Consider the following 17,363-nt stretch of genomic DNA (forward strand, 5'->3'; position numbering starts at 1 on the left):
GCCCTGAACACCTCAAAGATCATGGAGGTATGGATAATGGCAACACATCCATTGTTCAAGATGATTTCTACTCATATGATATTCTTGTGGTTTCAAGCGGCGACTAAAGTAAAGAGTGGATTATGGATTCATGTTGCACTCGGCACATGACTCCAAATTAAGACTTGTTCAAGGAACTATGTGATCAAGATGGTGGATATGTATTGCTTGAAAACAATAAAGCTTGCAAGATTGCAGGTGTTGGATCTGTGAAATTCAAGCTCCATGATAAGTCAATAAGGTTGGTGATTGAAGTTAGGTATGTACCTGATTTGAAGAGACATTTGATTTCTCTTGGTGAATTCGACAAGAAAGGATATGTTTTCCCAGGAGAGAAAAATATCCTAGAAGTCATGAAGGGGTCGAAGGAAGTCTTAAGAAGCATGAAGAAACAAGACTTGTATACCCTTGAGGATGAAGTTTTCAGTGGTTCTGCAGATGTTGCATCCACGAAACCTTTGTTGAAGACATAAATTTGGTACATGAGATTGGGCCATGTTAGTGAAAGGGGTCTAATCAAATTGGGGAAACAAAATTTACTTGGTGGAAACAAATTCGAAAAGTTGAAGTTTTGTGAACCCTGTGTACTTGGAAAATCTTGCAGAGTGAAGTTCAATAAAGGCAAACAAAGAACACATGGATCCCTTGATTACATTCAAGTTGATCTTTGGGGGCCCGAGAGGTGTCAATCACATTCAGGAGAAATGTATTTTCTATCTATAGTTGATGATTATTACAGAAAATTATGAGTGTTCATCCAGAAGATTAAGGATGAAACTTTTGTGAACTTCAAAAGTTGGAAGACTCTGGGAAAAAATCAGACTGGCAGCAAGGTCAAGAGGTTGAGAACCGACAATGACCTTGAATTTTGCAATGAGGCGTTCGATAGTTTTTGTGCAGCCTTTGGTATTGCAAGGCATAAAACTACTGCAGGTACTCCCCGAAAAAAATGGTTTGGCTGAAAGGTTTAATCGAACCATTTTAGAAAGAATTAGATGCAAGTTGACTAGTGCTGGGTTAAAGAAGGTGTTCTGGACAGATACTGTTTCGACAACAACATATTTGATAAGTAGATATCCTTTTATTATGTTAGATATGAAGACACCTGAAGAAATTTAGTCGGGACATCCACTAGATATCGACAAACTTAGATTATTTGTCTGCATAACCTATGCTCACATTAGGCAGGACAAGGTCGAACTTAGAGCTCTGAGATCCATGTTCATGGGATACCCTGAAGAAGTCAAAGCGTATAGGTTATGGTTCCTAGAGCCAGGTCATATGAGGTGTATCATCAGTCGAGATGTAGTTTTCAATGAAGCTGAGATGGCTTTCAAGAAAACTGATGATGTTAATCGAAATGCACATATATTTGAAGAAAAAATGGAACAAGAAGAGATTCTTGTTGAGGTGGAGCATGTTGATTCTGAATTGTGTATCCCATATCAAGTCAAAGAAGAAGCACATGATACTGAAGATACTGAGGAAGTTGAGGAAAATGTCGATGACTACCTGTTGGCAAGAGATAGGCCGAGAAGAGTCATCAAGCCACCTTAAAGAATTGGGTATGCGTATCTCATAGCTTATGCCTTAATCTCTGCAAGTGAGGTTCTAAATGAAGAACCTAAAGACTATAAGGAAGTTATGAGGAGTCGAAATAAGACTGAATGGCTGAAGGCCGTGGATGGTGAGATGGAGTCTCTTCATGATAATCGTTGTATGCAGTTGATAAAGTTGCATGAAGAAATCTAGTTTATTCCCTTGATGTTAGAGTTTATTCCAAGATGGAGATTTGTGAGATATTGGATTGAACTCTAGTATGGTCGAAGGGTGGCTTCTTGGTTCTAAAATTTGACGGGACCTTAGCGTATCGTCAAAGTCTGCTCACATGTTGTACTCGAAATATGCTAAGATTGTTCGCATGTCGAGTTGAGTCTGTTTGTTATGCCTAATTGTTTAAGTTAACTTGTTCTCTAAGTTAGCTTGTGTAATGAGATTGCATGTAAAAAACCATTAGGTTAGTGTGTTAGTTTTTTCATAAATAGCATACTAGTCTCTCATCATTGCATAATGCAAATCCTAATTAGGGTGAGAGAGGTTATTTTATATTCTGTAACTCTTGTAATCTTTTTTAAAAGAGAAAGTAAAAAATAACAGTTTATAACTAATTCCATTGTTTTCTTCTTTCTATCCTTGTGGGTTTCTTACCGATCAAGAAACCAATTATACTTTATAATTCCGACATCGTTTTCACAATAACTAATTTATTAACCAATAAATTACACAACATTAACCAAATTCTGACATTAAAATATAAAATATAATAGTTCGTCTATATTTTATAATTTAATGTCAGAATTTGGTTAATATTGTGTATTTTGTTGGTTAATGAATTAGTAAACTTGGTTAATAAATTATAAGTAAAATAAGTGGTTAATAACATATATTTTTATGATTAATGTAACAATAAAATTGGTTAATAATAAAATTTATATTTATGTTAAAAAATTAATTTTAAAAACAATTTTTTTTATAAATATTATATTATATTATTAAAAAATTTAAGAAAATATTATTCACCCCGTATAAATATGGTGAACAGTGTATAATGTAAGAAGGGATGTAAGGAAATGTTGTAAATGTAGCATTCGTGTTTATTGTAAGATCTCAAATAGTACTATAGTCATACAAGTACTAACATGGACAATTAGTAATCATTAAATACTCTAACATAACATGAAATTAAAGAAGAATAACAAAATTTTAATCTTAATAATATAGAAAAGTATTTAAAATGTAACAATCCATGGAGCTTTTGCCACTTGCAAGCTACCATTCTCGAATAAAAACAGACTTTGCCTATCAATTTTATCATTTGTACTTCTCTTATCTTTTCTTGTTATGCAAAACGTCATTTATTTGTTAATAATGATTTTTGAAAATGAAAAGGTTTTAAAAAGAAAATGTTTTGAAAAAATTTTGAAAAACAAAATTTTTCTTTAACATATGGAAGCATTGAAAAAGAAATCTTTTGTCTCCCCAATAAGTCTCAAGGTTGCAGAAGCACTTTTACACTGTCATTACAGAAATCCCCATTGAAGTTTAAATTGACAAGCACTCTTGGATAAATCCTTTGATTGTGTGCAACTCTCAAGTTTGAGGATCTCCCTAGTGTCCATCTTGTGATACTTATTTGAGTTACTGGTGTTAAGGATGTATTCCTCATTAAGTCTCCATAAAACTCGTTGTCTCTCCAGAGTCAGCATTTGCATATCATGATCATTCACATCATGCTCAATCATGTGCATTTGACATTTAATCTAAATCATTATTCTTAGTTGTCGTTCTTCTAACTCTAAAAGTCCATCTATCATTGGCACTCCAATTGAAAATCCAATTGTTGTTGGTACCTCGAAGTTTGGACATGACCAATGTTTTTTTTCCAGTAAGTTATTGGCATCCCCTATGAAAGTCCAATTGGTTAACCCCAATATTCCCCTTGAAGTCCAGTTGTTGTTGGCGTTCTACTTTGAAAGTCCAACTATTGTTGGCAGTATTATTAAAGTCCAGTTGTTGCTGGCATTAAATCTGTTAGAAGCTGGTTGTGATACCTTTGCTTGCGGTCTAAAGTCCAATCTGATTTGGCACATACAGAAGAGTTTAACTACCTTGTATTCTTCCTGATGGTTCCTGAAGGTCATGTTTGAACTCTTCATTGTAAGGAATTTCTAGAGGATTGGATGTTTTATCTTGTTTGAAAACTCCAATGGGGATATTTCTAAGTGTCAATCGGTCATGCTTGAACCTGTTGATCAATCACTTTGAATACTTCCATTTTACTATTTTTAGTGTTAACCAGTCTTGCTTAAACCTGTTGATCAATCACTTGAATACTTCAAGTTTATTATTTTTAGTGTCATCCGGTCATGCCTGAACCTAGTGATCAATCACTTTGAATATTTCCAGTTTCTTTATTTCTTATTATTCTCAGTGTCATCTGATCATGCCTGAACCTCGTGATCAACCACTTTGAATATTCCCCAGTTTGTTTTTTCCCAGCATATGTTATCCCTCGTGAGTTGTTGCTCATGGTCATTGGCATTATACTTTATCTCCATAATTTCCTACATATCATATTTATCATTCATCATCATGCTAGAATTCATTGTATTTTGCATCATATCCCCAACAGATCAAAAAATATATACCAAAAAGAGAGTTTGTTTGTCCATAGCATACCATGTCATTGAGTCTAAGGGCAAAATTTCCGGTTATTTCTATATTTAAATACCTTTCACCATGATTTCATGAGTATTATCATCACTCATGCCATCTGACAAAGTTATTTAAATATGAGCAACTGTCACACCCTCAATTTTACTCCTAGATTTCATAATCATTTGCATCCTAGAGATCATTCATGCATAGCTAACCTCAAGATTAAGATATGCCTGGTTTGTTTCATCTCTGAATTAGGGTTTCCCTCAAAGAGCTCAAAGGATTGATCAGTCAAATTTTTGGATTGATCATAAATAAATCAAGTTCTCATACACTCAATATATCTCTCTCCGTTAATAAAAAAGTGTATTATGGCCTAATCACAAGTGCATCAAGCTTCACTTTCATTTGGCTCACCAATTAGGGTTTCTCAGCAACATTCAATTTCATCTAAGAATTTTGATCAAGACATGATCTCAAGCCTTGAGACATGACACAACACACTCAAGTACATTCTTATAGCCCATCCATGATGTTCAATTGGCTCAAGAGTTTGAATTCATTAAAGATCAAGAAATTCAAATTCATCTGATATACAACCAATGCATTGCAAAATACCTTTGACTTTTGAGATTTATGATCAAATATGAACTTCTTAAGTTAAATTTCATGAGAATATGTTTAATTGATGAATTTTATCAAGAAAAATCAAGAAAAATGAGGTTACTTGCAAAAAGAGCAATCTTGAAGACATTGAAAATTCCACTAAGTATCCAAATTTCATGTTCAAGTGCACTAATTTCTCAAGCCATAACTTCCAATCCAAGAATCCATTTTCTTTTCTCCAAAGCAAAAATGAAATCTCTTGTTCCATACTTCAACTTTTTCCTATAGGGTTGATTCCCTAAAAGTGCAAGGATTTTGAGTTATGAGGCCATAAAGTTGGTGTTTCAAGTTGAAACACAGAAAATTTTCAAGTCAGCTTTGATCCCTAAAAATTAATAAACTTTACAGCCAATTTTCATCATGATCCACTTTGATTAAGAAAAAACTCAAAACATGAAAGTTGTAGAGCATGTCTGGGGCTTTTCAAAACGTACAAGAACATTTTTTCCCATGCATGAGCTATGAGTTTCGAAAATGGGAAGTTAGGGTTCCAAACTTGAATTTAAAGTCATGTTCATGATGAATTCTTGGAGGAAACCCATTTCAAATTGGAAAATCTCTTGATTGCAGGTCCTTTTGTGTATAAATCTCTCCATAATCAGATGTTTATATGAATCCTAAGTGCATTAAACAAGGAGTTGAGGTTTTGTCCATTGCATTATATCATTTATGGATGAATTTGCAAAATGTCACATTACTACTTTGTTAAAGTAAACTTTATGCCAATAACTCACTCTTTCACCCTTGAAACTTGTCCCTAAAGATCACAAATAATCTTAAGTTATCATAAGCAACCTTGTAGAGGCTAGGGAAATATGATAAACTCCTTGAAAACTCCCATTCCTTAAGTCTTAAAACACACAACAATTACCCATAAACACTTCAACAAACTCCCATTCCATTAGGATTTGCAAAAATACACTATTTTTTCAAGTTCTCTAACCAAACTTATTCTCCACGTGTGTCTTCCAAACAAACACCACAAATCATCTCTATACACCATATAAAGCTTGTTTAATCACTTGAACAAGTTTTGTATCCTCTTATTTATCATTCACCATTTCAATTCTTCATTTTGCAATAACATTTGTGTGAGATAATATAAGTTGTTTTTGGCCATTCTCATTTTCAAACACTATCCTCAAGGATCAACAAGGCTGGTAGAATCTCTCTCTTATCTCTGTAGTAGCTAAGAAGAAGCATTGGACTTTCTCCAATAGGTAAGTGCACTTACACTTGAAAACTCTTATTCATGCATCATTCTTGGATATTTATTGAAGTAAAAATATAGTATATAGTGTATTTTTTGTATATTTGCTACTGTATGCATTATACCATGCTCATGCATTGAGATTTTATTGTTAGAAAATTAAAAGTGCACTTCTGGTTTTTGCATTGGCATGCTTTGTACATTGAGCTTTGGGATGAGATAATGATACCATTATATTCCTTGCGAAAAATAGAGCAATTTAGGTTCTTACGGTTTTTAATTTCATGGAAAATTGAGAGAGTTATGGTTGTTGGAAGTTTGAAAAAAAATGAAAAGAAATTGGAACAAACATGCAAGAACACGAGGAAGAAGATGGTGAGTTGGCTCCATTTTCCAATTTCTGGAATCTTTTTATTATATAGATTAATGTTTTTAAATGAATTAATGGATGTATCATCGTCTCAGCGGTTAAAGTGTGTGTGTTAAGACTTTGTGTGTGCAAGAGGTCTGGGGTTTGAATCCCCCTTGCCCCGGACCTATTTTTTCATTATTTTTTTTACCTATTTATTTTTGTTATTTTTTTATAACTTTAAAGGCTCATAACTTGATGATTCCTAAGCCTTTTTAAGCCACTCTTTTTTCTATGTATTCATAATTTTGTCTATTTTATGATGGTAAAAAGAAATTCCAAAATTGATTTATTTTTCACATACTTATACTTGTCTAAAGTTGGTACCTTTTTAGGATTGTTTTAGGGTTTCAAATGACCTTATTTGGTTGATACTTCAATTTTTCTTGATCACCATGACTTGTATGAATATTGTGCATCATATATGAACTTTATTTGATGTTGTTAATATGTGACTCTTGGGTTTGACCTAATTTTGACTTACTTTAATGTATGTTTACATGTTTATGTGCTTTGAACTTTGTTACTATACCATGAACTTTTGTGTGTTTACTTTTCCATTGATCCATTATTCACATGTCATTCTTTCATGTCTTGTTGAACCTTAACATTCATGTATTGAATACTTAACTTGTTTTCATGATTAAGTTGATGTTATGTCAAAACCATGTCTTACTTCATGCATATACATGTTCATTCATACTTATTATGACATCCACATGCATGTTCATGCATTGTTATGCCATTCATCTTTGTTTCTTCATGATGATATATCCATGTCATTCATATTCATGTTAACTTTATACATCTTTGATTGATGTTGTTGTATCTTTGTTCATGTTCACATGTTGTACGTATGTGTTTACATATCATGCTTGATATTGTTATGATCATGCTTCCATATCGTTGTTGATGTCATGTATGAACTTATACTTCATTTGCTTATCTTTGTAAGTGTAACGCTTGAACATATTCTTTATCATGTGCTTATCTTTGTTGATGTCATGCTTGAACATCTTCTTCATTAGCTTATCTTTGTTGATGTCATGCTTTAACATCTTTGTTGATGTCATGCTTTCACATCTTCTTTATCATGTGCTTATATTTGTTGATGTCATGTATGAACATCTTCTTCATTTGCTTATCTTTATGGATGTCATGTTTGAACATTTTTTTCATCCTTGTTTGTCCTTGTTGATGCCATGCTTGAACATATTCTTTACCATTTGTTTATCTTTGTTGATGTCATGCTTGAACATCTTTTTTATCACGTGCTTATATTTGTTGATGTCATGCTTGAACATCTTCTTCATTTGCTTATCTTCGTGGATGTCATGCTTGAACATCTTCTTCATTTGCTTATCTTCGTGGATGTCATGCTTGAACATATTTCTTTACCATTTGCTTACCTTTGATGTCATGCTTGAACATATTTCTTTATCATTTGCTTATCTTTGTGGATGTCATGCTTGAACATCTTGCTTATCTTTTGTTTATCTTTTTTCCCCAAATCCAAGGGAAAGACCTCTTTATTGACTTAATGTCATAGGTAGTTTAGCAATCCCTAGTTCCCCTTTGACATTGTTAGAGTCATTCTCACTTTCAACTTAGATTTAAGTAAGAGTTTGTAACTCTTGTAAGTATGTTTGTTATGAACACTTACTTGCCCCTTTGGAACCTTGATCACTATCAAGTGTTCTTTCACCCTTAGTTAGGTGAACTACGGTTGCTCTGATTCCATCCTTATAAGGATACGTAGGCACATGACGCAAAGTTTTGGCAAGCAAACTTAATAAAACCATTAGGTCCTTTCCAATAAAATGTTTCCAAACAATAGCAAACAAACTATAACATAACACAATTATTTTCAAAAGGTTCCTATAGGATACTATAGATACTTAGAATGCTAATATCTTCCCTTAGTATAACCAACCCCCGAACCTTAGATCTCTTCGCATTGTTTTTACATTGTACAATTACGGTTTTATTCGATCTTTTCCCTTTACCTTGGATAAATTAAAGTTCAACGATGAACAGTCAATGTTTTGTGATTCAAGTTAATACAATAGCTTGATATCCGATTCTCACCGCGATAGTAATTTAATATTTGTGAGAATAATTGATAAAATTAAATAGAGGTCAGAGTAAACAATTTAATTATCCTACCATTTTATAACACACTCTTAAATAAATGACTTAATTGAAGTTTTCGTCTTATTCTCAAAATTATTACCTTTATTTTAAATTCATTTTGATCTATTTAAAAATTTTTTTCATTAAAAATAGATGAGATTATTATTTTTTAACTTAGATTTTTAATCTATAAATTTTAACAAAAGGTTTCTTTATAAGTATTTATCACATTAACAAGTGACAATTCATTTAAAAATGAACACATAGTCAGTTTTTAAGTGCAAAAATGTGACAAGAGTTTCAAAATTATTTGAATTTAAAATAGAGGGATTAGTTTCGTAAATCAATTATGGATTGGGATAATCTTACTGGGCCTTAGGAGAAATAGTTCAAAGGGCACGAGTTAAGACAATAATGTCAATATCAAGCGAGCATCCAACTGTGCACCATAAGTCACCCAAACCATATGGGCACTTAAGGCACCCAAACCGCTTTCCATGTAGGGCCTGAGCCTAGCCGCCCTAACTAAACCATGTTTTTTTACAGACTCCACTAATGAGTCACGTGGCGCATATAATTAGTCAAGGGATTATTTCCCTTCCCACATTTGTAGATAGAGAACAATTTTCTCACTCCTGTACCTTTTCCCAAAATAAAGGGAAATATACTCCTCTTGTTCTCTAATCTAGACCTAAGGGAGTTTTCTATATATACCTTACCCTCATAATGTAAAGGGGTCTTTATTCTCTCTAGAGAAAACCATATATTGAGTTTCTCACGACTCTTCAAAAGCTAGCGCTAAACACACTCAAATACTCTAAACTCTCAAACAACCTTACATAAATAGGGGTGTCACTCATTGCACTTTTTTAGCAAGTACAATGTGCACTATAGTAAATATGACTTGGGCACCCTCTTAATCAACAACTTACTAACTACCCTCCTTAGTAATCCTCTCAAATATGGTGAACATGTGAGCTGCAACGTCAGTCTTTAAAAACTCTGATGATGACCATAAGGCCATAGCAGAGATGCACGTCGTTGTGGATGACTTGTGTTGCCAAAACCATACTTTGGAGGATAATATCCTTAACCTACAACAACATTATCAAGAAACTGGTCCCACTTAGGAGACAAATTTTTTGAATCCTCAATCTCTCTCTAATGAGATTTAAGGGGTCCTCATACCAGAAAGTTTTAAGTTGCCTTCACTTATAAAATTTGACGGAAGAAGCAATCCCTAAGAACATGTCTCCTCTATTAACACGCAGATTGCGATCATCCGATTCTTAGACTCTTTGAAGTTTAAACTTCTCTCTAACACCTTCAGGGGTTACAAACTAAGGTAGTATATGAACTTGTCATAATTATCAATCACTAGCTATAAAGACCCAGTGAAGAAGTTGGTGCACCAATTTTTGGTGAGTAGACACCGAAAGATATCCACCATTAGCATATACAATGGTCGACAAGGCTCTTCATAATCTTTAAGAGTGTATCTCTCCTAATTTAATGAGGCGGCTATCAAGGTCATCCAGTCAAACACTACTACAAAAAGCATATATCATCTCGATTGGTAGAAGGATTTCACCACAGTTGGTCGTCCATGGTAACGAAGTGTGTGATAAAAAGCGTGCTACTTTTCACCTCTAGCTAATGGTCGAGGTTAAAAACTAGACAACACACACCTTTTCACCAAGGTTGGACATTTCAACTGTGATGAAAAATGGCACGGTCACAAGTTCGATGCCCAACAATAGAATCTTGGCATTTTTAAAATGGTGTGTACCACTAACTTCCCCCTACAATTTAAATTTGAACCAAGTTGAAAAGCTTAACTTTCCACCATAGTTGTGACTTTAAACCGAGGTGATAGATAGAGGGAGATCACTTTTCTTCATGGTTGAAAGATACAACAGTGTGGAAATACTTTGTTTTTTTAATATAATTTTTTTAATTTTACATAATGTTTATTATAACATATATTTTCTGAATCACAAGAGATACAAAAATAAAAATAGAGCATTTGTGAATCAAAACCAAAATGGAAAACATTATGACTTAAAACTATAATTATTATGTCAAAACAAAAATGGCAAAAACCGACACATATTTTATGCATTATTACATTAATTCAGGAAACAACGAACATGTAAAATTAGTGTGCACTTGACTCATAAATCTAAAGGAAGTAAGATGCACAACGTGATCGGACGTCTTTCGGTGTCCTGTCTTTAAACACCTATATGTTGAAATAATAACACTTGTTGAGCTGGAAACCGAGGGGTAAAGTATTTAGAAGACACGCCTTCTAATCCCAACAACTACGTTTTAGCACATTTTAATTTTTAATTTTTTTTAACATATTATCTCGGTTTTGCTAAAAGTCGAGGGATAAAGTATTTAGAGGATACGTCTTCAAATCCCAACAACTACATTTTATCATCTTTTTAGTTTTAGTTTTTTTTATGATCTATTACCTCAGTTTTGTTGAAAATCGAGGGTAAAACATTTAGTGGACATGTCTTCGAATCTCAGTAACTACATTTTAATTTTTATGACCTATTACCTTGGTTTTGCTGAAATTCGAGGGGTAAAGTAGCGTATTTTATTTATTGCCAATTTGATGAAATAATTAACTAACGAATCTTTATCGTCCATTTATAAAGTAACAATGATCAAGATATTGCAAAATCATCAATCCACATAAAACATTAGTGATACATGTGAAACTCTCACTAGCCAATCAAAATGTGAATGTCACAACTATCCATTTTGGATGCAAAATGTTGAAATTTAAACTTAACATATTGGAAACAATGATAATGAAAGCAAGAGCAGGAAAATATTTCATGGTTAGTTTCTTAATATAATCTTTTCTCTAGTAATTCTTTTTAAAATATTCAATGTTATTTAGGAAAACATTAAAGTGACTTATTAATGTTAGTTGTAGTTGTATAAAGTAAAATGTTTAATATTGTTGTTGTTGTTGTTAAAACTTAATATTTAACAATTTTATTGATTTTGTTTATTTGTTATTGTTGTTGTTTAGATTTAATGGTTAAAGATTCCATGGATTTTGTTGTTTTTGTTTTTGCTGTTGAGATTTAATGTTTAAGGACTCTACTGATTTTCTTTTTGTTGTTGTTGATGATGATGAGGAAGATTTATAAAATATCCATAAATTTGATATTTTGCAGATTAAAACGAAGAAAAAAAAGTTAAAACTAAAATTTTGTAAGCAGAACTTTACCCCTCGGTTATTGTTAAAAATCGAGGTAAAAAGTAGCGCAGTTTTGAAAATCTAAAAAAAAGCAGTTGTTGAGGATCAAACACATGACTAGTGCCACTTTTCCCCTTGGTTATTCAAAAATCGAGTGGTAAAGTGACATGTTTTCATGTCTCTCTCTGTTACCTCGCTTGTGTAACCGAGGTAAAATCCCCTTCGTGTCCAAGGTTGAAATTTTGGTATCAGATATGAGATGTCGAAGGTAATGTCACGACACTAATATCTGAACAACAGGTGAAATATGAACAGAATAAAAATCAGGAAACAATTGAAAAACGACACAAGCAATTGTTAACCTAATTCGGTGCAAACACACCTACGTCTGGGGGCTATCAAGCCAGGAAGGAAATCCACTAAACAGAATTAGTTCAAAGACTCTCAGCAAACAACTTCAAGTTACAGTCTTTTCACCTGATCTCTACCCGTGTGATTTCTCTATAAGAACTCTTAGACACGAGACCCTACTCACTCCCCCTCAATCACAGCAGTGATACTAGAACAAATACCAAAAAGAAAGAAGACACACTTCAAGGACACACACTTGATCTTACTTAAAAGCTTCAATCAAGTAAACAAATACACCCGTACTTCAAAGCTTAGAGTGGAAAAATTACAACTCAAAAACTCAGTCCAATTCACCCATCAACAAGATGGATGAATGGCTTACAATTCACAAACTCACACAAGACTAAAACCCTAATCCTTACTCACTTCACGTTCGTATTTTCTGTATGTAAAACAGGGTTTACAACGTCTTTAAATAGAAGCTTTCTAAATGGGCCTGAGCAACATGAAACCCTAATTCTATTTATTGCATATTCCCTAAGAAATAGCAGCGAATCATTCCTTTTGAGGAAACAGAAAATTTTGGCTTTAAATATAATTACTCCTTGAATAATGCATGCAATATCCACATAAGCACACAAAGACTTGCATGAAAAGCGCAACAACAAAATACATAACATTTAGACGGAATTTTCTGTATGCACATGTCGTAACATCGGGTCTGACATCTTGAATAAATCCTGCACAACCATATTAACCAACCTGCAGAAGGATGATATCACATGTCAAGACTACAAGCGTGACATCTTGTGATAACACTAAGTTTTACCAAAATTGATGACAATCCATAGAACCAACAAACTCCCCCTTTGGCAAATTTTGGCTAAAACAAACAATAGATCACATGTTCACAAGAAATCAGTCAGAGCAATAGTTCAACAGCAGAAAAAAACATACACACGTTCCTAGCAAAAATAACAACTTGTAAACACACAAGTGCCTGTACTCTCCCTGAAGTCCATGCAACTTCCTAGAACACAACAACTCCCCCTTAAGCCAGTCCACAACAAGCAACAACCACGTTGCTTCACACAAACAGAACACAAAGAATTCTCCCCATGTACCAAACAAATAAACACTAGAATTCTCCCCCTGTATCAGACAAACAGAGCAACGACAATACTAGCTACATCTACAACCACTTCTCCCCCTTTTTAGCCAAAAGAGACCAAAGAGACAAAATAAATGTCTATCTAATCATTAGCAGAAATACCAGAAGATAAAGAGTTACATCACCAAGTACAGACATAGCTGTAAGAATTCTGATAAACAAACCAAAAAATAAACCCACAAAGGAATCCACCAAAACAACAACAAAAAGCCAAAAAAAATCATCAAAACAAGAGGGACCAAAGCCAATAGAGCTACTCAGTAGAGCTTGAGTTTACAGCCTCTTCATCAGCACTAGAAGTAGAATTTCCACTCGCGTCATCATTGTTAACAGACCTCTCATTAGAGGTGTGGGCTTCAGCTTCTTCTTCATGGCTGACATTAGCATGTTCAACATTTTCACCCTTAGCCTGCTCCAAGCTTGCAATTAAGGCTTCAAAAGATTATTTTCTATTTGTGGCTACCCTAATCCTTTCACCTAGATCTTTGCATGTCTCCTTAATCTCAACAATTGCTCCAACTTTTGAGGTTGGCCTCTTCATGGCAGATGTCATGACAATATCCTCGACATGACTGCCTTCAAAGAGTTTGTAGTGCACAGACAGAGCTGGTTTTCTCCTACTAGGTAAATTATTTGAGCATATAATACCAGGATGTTGGTTCAATATAATTCCACAGATCATAGAGGGAAAAGTAATTGGCAGTTTAACTGCATTAGTAGTTGCATGCTTGATGATTTGATCAAACATAAATCTACCGTAGTCAAATTTCACTTTTGTCCCAACAACAAAAATAAACCTCCCAAGAGTATTAGCAATGGTGGAGATATGGTTGGTAGGGACCCAGTTAGCAGCTCCTATTTTATGCAGGATAACATACTTGACAGTCAACTTCCCAGCAGGAAGATGCTTTTTAACAGGCAAAACTTTCACCTGCCTAGCTGTAATCTCCCTACAGATCTGATTGTCTGTAACTTCTAATTCTCCTACACCCTCATTATTTCTGCCTAGAAAATTATTAATAATAGTAGGAGAGAATGTTATACACTTACCCCTCACATACACCTTGTAGAACTCCTTGTTGTTCTTATCAGAAATATCCTCAGGAATATTAACAATAAATTCCTTGACTAAACCTTCAGAGCATTGTGAGAACCCATTAACAGTCTTCAAAAGCCCAACAGCTTTTATCAGATCCATGACCTCCTTGACATCAGCAGCATTTTTTCCAAATTCCCTTTCCACAGCTACCCTTCTCTGAATCACAAATTTCCACTTAGCAGCTCCATCCTCAAGATAGAAGAAGATGTTATCCAAATGAAGAACAGGTACATTAATAGGAGACTTCATAATAGTAGTTTTCTTTACAGGCGAGATATCAGGGACATCTTCCTCAACATCCTCTTCAAGCTCAGAATCATCTCTGACCTTCCTCTTCTTTATTTCAACCTTGCTCCATGGTTTGGAGGGACCAATACCAGCAGTCTTCTTAGCTTTCCTAGCTGACATAAGTTCAGCCATAGATTTTCCTTTGCGAGTCTTCATGCGTTTAGCCACACTTGGCTTTATATGATGAATCAAGCTTTCCTCTTGATCATCAGAGCTACCATCCTCTAAATCAATCACAACGTTTGCATCATCATGCTTCTTAGAGTGGGAAGCATTAGCAGTCTTAGAGGCCACAAATTTCCCTTTTTCAGACACGGTTTGCCCTAGAGAGCGCAACCCTTCAGCAGCCAAGTCCTTTTCAGAACTGAAGGAATCATCACCCTTACCACTAGGTTGTTCAACCTCGGGAGAAGGATGCATTTAAGCAAGGGTAGTAGAAACTCCCTTCACAGAGTGACCTTCATTAAGAATTCTAGTAACTAGGTCTCTTATAACACGATCAGTATAGTGTGTTCCTTCCTTAGAATTAGTGACAGGAGTTGAACCAGACGGAATACTAGAGGGATTACCTTGTTTGGAACATGCAGCAGCGGAGGCATCAATGGAGATGGGTTGGTTCAAATCAATGTTTGCGCCGGGAATAACAGAGAGAGGAGCAACATCCAGAATCTCATCATCAGGGACGCCCATGGGAGGAACACTAACTTTTGGAGTAGACTTAGTATTTTTAGAAGCAGAAGTATCTTGATGTTGTGACATTTGGGAGTTTTTCTGGAAAAAGTAAGGTTGCCCTAGCAGAGGTTTGTGGAGAGGGAAAAAGGAGATGGACGAGTTGGAGTAGGGAATGAGGTTATGGGTGTAGCGTGTGAAGATGGAATAGATGGTATTTCCAATACAAGGTGATGATTTACCATAACGGGGGCACTTTATTTTAGGAAAGTAGACAATAATTTGATTACTTTTTCCACTCCATATTAATTGCTACAAATTTTCATAAATGCAAATCCCTAATTTCCCTCTCAGGAATTCAAATTGATTTGCATCCAAGGCCTTTGTAAAAATGTCATCTAACTGCATCTCAATAGCAACATGCTCTAAGACTACAGTCTTATCCTCCACAAGTTCTCTAATAAAATGGTGACGAATATCAATATGTTTGGTCCTACTGTGCTGAATAGGGTTCTTTGAGATGCTTATAGCACTCAGGTTGTCATAGTACAATGTCATGACATCTTGTGTGACATTGTATTCAGTCAGCATTTGTTTCATCCATACCAGTTGAGAACAACTACTTCCAGCTGCTATGTATTCAGCTTCAGCAGTAGACAGAGAAACACAATTTTGCTTCTTACTAAACCATGATATTAGATTGTTCCCTAAGAAGAAACATCCTTTTGATGTGCTTTTCTTATCATCAGCACTTCCAGCCTAATGAGCATCACAATAGCCAGACAACACAGAGTCAAATCCATGAGTGTATAGCATCCCATAGACACAAGTGCCATTGACATATTTCAGGATCCTTTTCACTTGGTTTATATGGATCACCTTTGGTTCACCTTGATATCTAGCACATACACCTACAACAAAAGCAATGCCAAGTCTGCTTGCTATAAGATATAACAGACTCCCTATCATGCTTCTGTAGAGACTTTGATCCACACTGACACCATTTTCATCTTTAGACAACTTCAGATGAGTAGGAGCGGGTGTCCTCTTGTGGCTTGCATTCTCCATCCTAAACTTCTTAACAATATTCTTGGCATATTTACTTTGAGATAGAAAGATAGAATCTTCCATCTGCTTGACTTGCAGGCTAAGAAAATAGGTTAGTTCTCCAACAAGACACATTTCAAATTCAGACAGCATTTGTTCAACAAAATGTTAAACCATCTTACTTGACATCCCACCAAACACAATATCATCCACATAGATCTGAGCAATCATGAGCTTTCCTCCTTCATCTTTGACAAGTAAAGTCTTATCAATGCCTCCCTTTCTGTATCCATTGTCAATGAGAAACACTGTGAGTCTCTCATACCAAGCTCTCAGAGCTTGTTTCAACCCATAAAGAGCTTTCCTCAACTTATACACATGCTTTGGAAGATTTGGAGCTATGAATCCCTTTGGTTGTTCAACATATACTTCCTCATTCAAGTAGCCATTTAAGAAGGCACTTTTCACATCCATTTGGAACAGTTTAAACTTCAGAATACATGTCACTCCCAACAATAATCTAATGGACTCCAGGCGAGCTACAGGAGCAAATGTTTCATCAAAGTTAACTCCTTCACCTTGAGTGTATCCTTGAGCTACTAATCTTGCTTTATTCCTAGTAACCACACCTTTTTCATCGGATTTATTCTTGTATACCCACATTGTTCAAATAACATTTATTCCTTCAGGTCTTGGAACCAATTCCCATACTTCATTTCTCTTGAATTGGCCTAACTCTTCCTGCATGGAATTGATCCAGAATTCATCAGTTAAGGCTTCTTTAACGTTCTTAGGCTCAATCTTTGACACAAAACAGGAATGTGAGATCACTTCCCTTGA

General features: G+C 34.7%; 1 protein-coding gene across 1 annotated transcript; it reads right to left on the reverse strand.

The window, feature by feature from the left end:
• Window positions 1-12,929: 12,929 nt before the first annotated feature.
• Window positions 12,930-15,227, reverse strand: LOC127115239 (uncharacterized). Its single transcript, XM_051046829.1, has 7 exons — window positions 14,897-15,227; window positions 14,471-14,806; window positions 13,884-14,425; window positions 13,678-13,829; window positions 13,523-13,571; window positions 13,250-13,401; window positions 12,930-13,011 (listed from the first exon to the last, which is right to left on the reverse strand). The coding sequence occupies exons 1-7, from the start codon at window positions 15,225-15,227 to the stop codon at window positions 12,930-12,932; spliced, it is 1,644 nt and encodes a 547-aa protein (XP_050902786.1).
• Between the last annotated feature and the right edge of the window lie 2,136 nt (window positions 15,228-17,363).

This window comes from Lathyrus oleraceus, chromosome 1 (assembly GCF_024323335.1).
Source record: "Lathyrus oleraceus cultivar Zhongwan6 chromosome 1, CAAS_Psat_ZW6_1.0, whole genome shotgun sequence".
NCBI classification, from domain to species: Eukaryota; Viridiplantae; Streptophyta; class Magnoliopsida; order Fabales; family Fabaceae; genus Lathyrus; species Lathyrus oleraceus.